Below are 8,435 nucleotides of genomic sequence, written 5' to 3' on the forward strand. Positions count from 1 at the left end.
TAGTTGTCCTTGTGAATTTCACATAAATTTTTATCTTTTCATCCCATCCTTCCACTCAACATACTGTAAATCCTCTCCATTCTTGCATTTATTTGTCCTATAATCCATCTCTCTGCCTCCACCCCTTTTTCTCAGCGTTTCCCGGTAATTGCTTTATGGCTCTATTAGTTGCTACTGGCAGAATGCCACAGGTCTCTGGCACTGCTAAAGGCCTCTCAGCTCTCAGGCCAAAGCCCCCTTTTCTCTCCAAGTTTAACACCATCACCTCTGCAATGAGCCAAACGCATCCTATTAGATTTTCATTCACTTCCCTGCTCTGCCTCTCTCTCAGACACTGACAATCTTTTATGGATTTTTTTACAATATGACGGTCTTAGAACACATGGACGCAAGGTCAGCATCATTCCTACAGTTCTTTTTAGCAATTACTGAGCAAAACCTCTTGAAATACTACATAATTACTAGGTCTCTTTGTAAAGGTACCCTTCTAACAATGTACCAACCACACAACAGCCTTCTTAAGGTACAACTTCAGTTTAACATCAGCACTGACAAACTGAATGCATAAATAAATGTTTGACTTTTTACTGTGGGGGAAAAATCCTATGTATCGGCTGCCCCTTGTTTTCACTTTATTAACAATATTTAGACCTTTAACAGTTGAGAATGTAGTAATACACATCTATTTACTTTTTTCTGTCAGCAAATACAAATTTAATTTCACTATATTCCAAATCAAACTGTGAATAACTGTAAATGTTCAGCTTGACAAGAAGAAAATCCAGTATATACACATGTTCTAATAATATGGCAGAAAAAACAAAATTGCTAAGCAAAAAAAAAAAAAAAGTCCTTGAGTCTTCATCCGCATTTATTCTGTGAACTGGAGTGCACTGACAGGACCGACTGAGCAGAAGCACAGAGGTACGGTACATAATGTCAGTCCTGCACAGCGTCTCCATCTTCACCTAGTATTGTCATTCCTCTGCAGCGCAACAGCCAGGACAGTAAACAAATCTACTGTACGTGTTAAAAATCCCTCAACACTCAAGCTTGCAAAATAGAAAGTTTTAGTAATGAGCCTAAACAGTATTTAGATCTCTACAGACTGCTACACTGATTTTAGCCCTAAATGAGGCATGTTCAAATTTCAGGATGTGAAATCAGGTTAGTGTGCCATCCATCTCAACCGTTTGTCCTGAGGCTGCAGAAACATCACATCAAATGAATCATCTAGTCAACAGCAGACATGGTTTTGAACTGCATACGTCCACAATTTAGCTGCAGTATGCTCATTTCTGAGGACTGGGCAATCTGAGACAAGGAAAAAGAAAATATAGCACACATACAAATAGATGCCAACCAAACATTGGCAACATCAACTGCTGCCTATATACAAACTTGATATTTAAATCAAGTCTTTGTGTAGAATTTGAAAATTTATGTTCAATGTGCTTAATGATGACAATGGGATCAGACACTGTGATGAATGAGCGAAGTAAAATAATCTGCACTTTGCACTGAAATGGTCTCATTTTAGTTATTCTAGAAACAAACTTTCATAAAGATAAAAGCTGAGTAACAACCGCCATCAATAATTCGTGAAGGAATACACTGAGAAACCATTTGTGTTCCAATGCTACTGTATCTGTACAGCATATGAACCTAGCTAACATTAGCTAGCATTGCAGTGGAGAGATTTAATTTCAGTTGTTTCAACAAACTCTTTCTTAAACAAAGCAGCAGCCATTGTTCAGCTGTTGTGTACTGTTTATGCAATTGGCCTGACTGTTGACATTTGTAAGGAAAGCAGAAACACAGACATGTCCTTGTTGACATGCAGATCAAGTGAAGGAAAATGCAGTTTAAATACAATTAACATCTACAGATTGACATCCAAAATAATGATAGTGAAAAGCTCTTTCCGGCTTCAGTGGAAGTAAATCGTGGCTCGCATTATACAACACAGAAGTTAGGAGAAAATCCATTTGCTCTCTGTGGTAATTTATCCTAGAAAATTCTCTCTTAAGATTGCCCTTAAATTCCTCTTCAGGGTGTTGAGTGTGTGTAAAGAGCATGAAAAATGATGGAGAAAGCTTGGCCAGACTGCTCTCCTTACGAGTACGGCCGGAGTTTTTCTGCTCCAAACTTTCTCCTTTGAATTTTATGAAACTCTGAATTGATTACATTTTCAGAACCCTCACAAAGCTCTCATTAGTGCCCCAGACTTCAGCTTTCAGACGCTTTTGAGCAGCAGCTCTGTCTGACCCCTCCTTTTTCTGTTCGCCTCATGAACCAGAGAAGAGGAGAGTTGGTGCAGATAAGACGTGGAGAGGCAGAGAGAGGGATGGACAGGGTCCCTCAGCATCCATTCCAATCTGCACATTCAGTGACTGTCCTGCTAATAATGGCCTCAGTAAGATGAAACCCTGCTAATTAGCTTCTCCTCTGCTGTGATAAGACCGTGTATGTTTAAATGCAGCAAGATTCAGGTAGCATGATATCTTAGCTAACAATATATTCTAATATTTTGCTTATGAAGTCAATATTTCATTTGCAAGAGGAAGACAGTTATTTCTTCTTTCGAAAGAATGTTAGTCTCACTCTAATATGAACTCTTTGTTCCTCTTGGCACGCTAGCATGTGGTGAGGCTCCGCATGCTGGCCACTTGACCTCGGTATATGTGTGTGTAAACATGTCAGTCTGTCAAACCACAAACAGTGGCTACAACTCACCCCACCAACCTTCCTGTGGTGTGCCATTTACAACTGCACCACACACGCAGGAAGTGAAGGTCAGAGCTTTAAAGTCACACTCCTATTATTCAAAAGCTTTTCCTTTTTCTGTGTCTGTCTCTTGCGCACACACAAACACACACAGCCACTCCCTGCCCACGTTGCCATGCCAGCTACAGCTACAGTCAGAGTAACAAATGTGCTGGGCTTCTGTCCAGGCTCTTTGGCCGACTGATGTATCTCTTAAAAGCTTCCATTGCAAGGAAGAGCTGCTCTTTAAATGTCCTCTCCTTCCATCTCTATTTCCTGCTCTCTGTAATCACCACAGCATGTAGTGCTGAGTCCTTCTTACCAGAACTCACACTCTGCAACACACCAGAGTTCTCAAATAGAGATGAGAAGCATGTTTTAAGCTTTGAATGACCAACTTAGCAATTCTCCAACTTGCTGCCCAAATGCTGATTTTCTACTCCGTCTGTGTCAAATGATACCAGATTGCACTTTCCAACTGTATTACCTGAATGTTCAAAAGAACAGTCAACACAGAACAACTTGGACTTAAATGTCATCTAAATTATCCACAATGTTCCATCACTTGTTGACGAGAGGACATTTCAGAGACTCTTAATGGTACATTCACATGTACAGATTCAAAAGGCTGGACCAGTGACAGCTGCCTTTCACTGTGAATGAGACCAGGTCCTGCACCCTCCACGGAGCTCAACAGATTCAAAAAGCACCCCGTTACACTGTAGTGGTATTTGCACAAGTTTACAACTCTGCTGATACAGCAAACTACGTTGTAACTTTATGCGTGAATGGCCTCCCCGGCTCTTGAATGGTGAACTGTTGCCCTTAGACAGCACAGCACTCCTTCTCAGACTGAAACATGGCTAAATCCATGGTCAAAAGTTATCTTAGCAGTACTCGGCATCTGACCTATTGCACTCTTGTGTACTGTTGTAGCTATCCAGGGTTTAATACCTATACAGCTGGACACACTTTAATTCACTGTGTATAACAACAGGCAGGCGTACAGTCCAGTGTCAAAGTGTAATATCCTATCTTGCACCTGACGCTGTGTCCTTTTTCCCTCCTAGCACCCTCGCCATCAAGATGCCACATACACTTTTGTTCCCTTGGGAGTGTCGATGTAAACAAGGGGTCTTTGTAGGCATGCTTTGGCGCACTTAGTATCTTGAGGAAGCAGTAGGAAGCGGCACTAGCGACCAAAAAAATCTGGTCTAAGTCAACAGTTTGGCATTTTAAAAAGGCACTGGATCAAGTTAGTAATACACGCGTGCCTAAGCAGGTGCACAAGGTGTGGACATGTTGCTTGCCACTTTTTGGCATTTTAGCAGCAACACCAAAAAGCTACAGATTAAAAACAGAATGCTTTCAGAATCAAAATTCTGTAACATCCTGTAACATCCTTTACAACACGTTATTTTAAAACATGTTGTAAAGGATGTTAATATTATGTATCAGAATTATTTTGTCACTGTAATGGCCAATGCAAATGGCAGATTGAGCAATCGTGGCTCTACACGTAGGTATTTAAATTACTTCTGTCTCCCTCCAGGTAAATCCACCATGATAATAGCTATCCGCCATGGTAACAGTGGGACTGCCTTTTAAAGTGAGTGGAGATGGCATTTTGATTGGCTTATTGCACGTTACGCCAAAACACACCCATGGGTTAATTAAGAGTGTAAGTCCAGCCCTTTTAAAACAGCTACTTGACAGAGATGTACTTTTTGTGCCGTCAAAATTGGTCTGGACATGCCCTGTACGCACTTGATTGTTGTGCCCAAAAAGGTGCACTTTAGATGGTCAAAATAGGGCCCCAAGTGCCAAAAATGTAACTGGAACCACTTTCCCCACTGGTCTCTCAGCATAACTACACTAGAGCTTTACTTGCTCTCATGGCTGAACTCTAAACTGGTGAGAAGAGAGATGATTGTGAACAAAAAAGAATTTGCAGAGGCAGCTAAATAATGTAGGTGAGGACTTACCTGACAGAGAGGGTGAAATCCCCTGGATTGCTTTTGCTGGGTCGGGCCAGGAAACTGCCATGGACGCCCCGGGTCAGCAGGAGCTGCTCTGCCTCAATTCCGGTGATGTTTGGGTGGAACCACCTATAACAAAAAATAAGTGAATAAAAAAAATTTTTTTTTTTAAAAACCTGTGCACATAAGAGTGTCCCATTAAACGTTGAAGTAATCCATGTGTCCGTGGTAAAAGAATGTATGGTACCTGCATCTTACATGCACCAGCTTCTGATCTATGGAGACAGAACTCTGACAGACCAGAAACTGAGGAGGAAAGAAATGCTGGTTTGATGTAATTTACTCTGTTCCTGTGCAGCTTTTAGTCCCTGCACTTCACTGAATATTGTTTAATTTTCTTCCTTTTTAACAGACCTGTGATAATGTTAATGTATACTTTTTCCCCATTAAAAGCTTTTCATTTTTTTTTCTTTTTTTCCCCGGTCAATCAACCTAGAATAAATACATTTCATTTTAGGTGTCAATAGTATTCTGATTAAAATATTTCAAAAGTGAACCAATATGAGAAAGACCACATGGTTGACTGATTATCTGAGTCACGCACTCTTATAGACGCCGACACTTAATATTTCCAAACCAAATATTCATTATTCACAAGCCATCTTAAGGCCAGACCCAGAACGAGCGTGTTGAGTAAAAACTGCACGAGGGGACAAGCAGTAGTGATTAGCAATGTCCCAGTGAATGGCCCCATGTCAGCTGTGTGGATTTAGAGCTCATGTTCAAGCAGGGATCACTGGGTTAAACCTCCCTAACTACTGTGTGGCATTGCTGGCTAATTCAGCGCACCATTAGCCTTCCAGGGCCACACTGGCATGTCAAAACAAAGATGGGTGAAATTGCACACGTATACAGTAGGTGGTCTGCAAGTGGTGACACAAAAATGTGGAACGACAGGCACATGGCTGGTTTGACATTTTGTTGTTTTGCGGGAGGACACGCACAGCGTTAGTAAAAACAGTAAGCAGCATAAACACTATGCAAGCCTCAGTGACAACAATGCACTTAAAACTCAGCTTTCTGTGCCACCTCTAGGTATTTACACTGGGCATTTACAGTTCCATGAGTGTGTGAATCTAGTGGTTGACTGACAGAAAATGTGTGTCGGTGATGATACTGTTAATTCATTCCATTTTAGCCAATTTCAGCTTCATTAAATCTGACAATTTTCTGTTTTAATTTGTTAATTAAAAAACTTTGGGGCATTTGGACTGACTTGAAACATCATTATGATTCTATTCTATACTAATTAATAACTTTTACAAGTCTGAGGACATTTTAGAAATACCCCAAATTCTGAAAATAACTAGAAATACTGCTAAGCCAAGTTTGCAGGAATGGCACAGAAGTGAGGACTCTGTGACCTTGACCTTTAACCACCAAAATCAAATTAGTACATCCTTCATTCCAATTGTAAATTTGATGAAAATCCCTCAACATATTCCTGACATTCACAAGAAAGAGCCGACCAGAAGGACGTACAGACAACCCAAAAATATAATGCGTCTGGTTGCAGCTACAGTATCGACAGCTCAAAGGCATAAAAAGGCAAAATACAAAGAAATGATTATTGTGATGAAGTGGATTTTTCCCAAGACATAATGAGGCATTATTGTGCAATAGAAATTCATCATAAGCAGATATAGCTCAGACACAGATATTATGAAAAGATGAGAGAAAGCCTGCACTCCCCCCTGAACACAGATAATCTGCAATTTACAAGCATTTGCCTAAACATATTTTAAAACTGTTGTTATAACATGGTGCAGATTTATGCATTTTTTTTATTTATTGTTCTAAATAACAGAAATAAGAAAATAACTGTCACACTGACAAATGAGTTGGAAAGTTAGTCCCCAGATTATTCAAAATAAATAATTAAAAAAAAACAACTAGCTTTAGTTTGTCTGTGGAAGGAAAAAACCTTGTAAATGTTAATTATTCATCAGGAATAGGAAAACAGACCGACAGTGACATAAAGACCAAATGAGTCATGGAAACCATGCATTTCACCTCCTAAATCATAGCCTTTTACTACCACTGCACACTACAAAGGCTTATTATTGATTAATATAACCCAGCAGAGAGCAGGCAGCGGGTGACAAAAGAGCGCCTTCATAAAGCTCATGCTGAGAAGATAATATCTGAAAGCTTTAACAGTGGGCGAGCATTTAGCCGGATCTGTTTTTGTACACCATATGACACAAACCCATGACAGTAAGATAAGATGTGTTGGCTCAGCAGACCCTGTGCCACTTCAGAGCACCAGTGCAAATATCATGTTATGTAACAAAAGGCCTTCTCTTAAAAACAATCACCATTGTTACATAGTACACCTAGGTATCCAGGTGTGATGTTCTTACTGTCGACTTAAGTCTCCGTTTGTCATAATGACTTAACGGTTCGGGTCAAATTAACTCAGTGGCATTTACTAAAATGGAGAAGGAGAGAGAAATTGCTTTTTTAATGTAAATGTCAGACGTACATCTGCGGAGATGAAGAAACCGTCACCACTATGACAGAAGGGGAAAATGAGAAGAGTGAAAGGAGACAGGTGGAGCGAGAGAAACACTGCAGGAGTGATTTGTATGGGGGGGACGGTGCATCAAATTTAGACCAACACTTCTCTACTGTGGTCATCGAGGATCCTCCATTGCTGGAGGTCAACAACAGGACTAATGATCCAGCAAAAGCAAGGCCGAGACAAAGCCCTGCACCAGCTCACAACAGACAGCCCCGCCAGAGCAGACATCTGAGCCAGGCCTCACGGGGGGACAAAACTGATCTGCTGCACTCTCCCTTATTGTACAGGGTGAGCCACGGAAAAGTAGCCCGCCTCCAGTGTTAGGAGCTAGGTATTTAGGGCTCCGGGCCCAAGTACCTAGCTCCTAACACTGGAGGCGGGCTACTTTTCCGTGGCCCACCCGTTACAAGCCAACAGAGATGATTGCAGAAGGAATTTCACAAATACACTGCCATCTGATTACAAGGTGATTGATTGAATACATGCAAGAGCCGAGAGCAAACTGCACAAGTCCCTCCCTGTGGCATGACAAATCTCTCTGGAAGTCATTCGGGGAGGTTGAGTGGTGGAGCTTGGGACGGATCATTTGGAGACAAACAGGAAATGATATGATGGTGCTGCAAGAGCGATAAATGTTTTATCCACAGTGCTCTAAGTGAATTCATAGGAGATACTAAACACACATCCTAGTGGCACAGTATCTTGTCCCTAAATAGTTGTCCCTAAAAAACCCCCCCCCCAAAAAACAAAAAAAAAAAAAAGCACACAAACACACACACACACCACCACTAGGGTGGCCTGTTAAAGTGTATGAAAACAAACAGAATAACTTCAGTAACAATACAATTTCATTATTGTCAACAGAATCAAATCCTGACACTGGAAAATGTACAAAATACATTATGAAGAATTTTCTGTGTGAATTAATTTCTTCCTGGTTTACCTTGTTATTTCCCCATACTGGTCTTCTTTTCTCCCAGTATCTTGTTGGAACAAGATCTGAATCTCAAGAAGACGATCTGATTATCTTAAAAACAAAGTTTTATTTAGCTGAGGACCCACATATCTCTACACTGAACAGCCACTTTATTAGGTACACATGTACT

At 40.7% G+C, this 8,435-nt stretch overlaps 1 protein-coding gene across 1 annotated transcript in view; it reads right to left on the bottom strand.

Annotated features, from left to right (window-relative positions):
• Positions 1 to 8,435, bottom strand: part of ptpn11b (protein tyrosine phosphatase non-receptor type 11b) — a 34,281-nt gene that overhangs the window by 17,796 nt on the left and 8,050 nt on the right. The window contains exon 2 of the mRNA XM_020612576.1: positions 4,752 to 4,874. Coding sequence (XP_020468232.1) covers positions 4,752 to 4,874 — 123 coding nt within the window. The remainder of the gene's footprint in view (positions 1 to 4,751; positions 4,875 to 8,435) is intronic.

Source organism: Monopterus albus, unplaced genomic scaffold (assembly GCF_001952655.1).
Source record: "Monopterus albus unplaced genomic scaffold, M_albus_1.0 scaffold126.1, whole genome shotgun sequence".
NCBI lineage: Eukaryota > Metazoa > Chordata > Actinopteri > Synbranchiformes > Synbranchidae > Monopterus > Monopterus albus.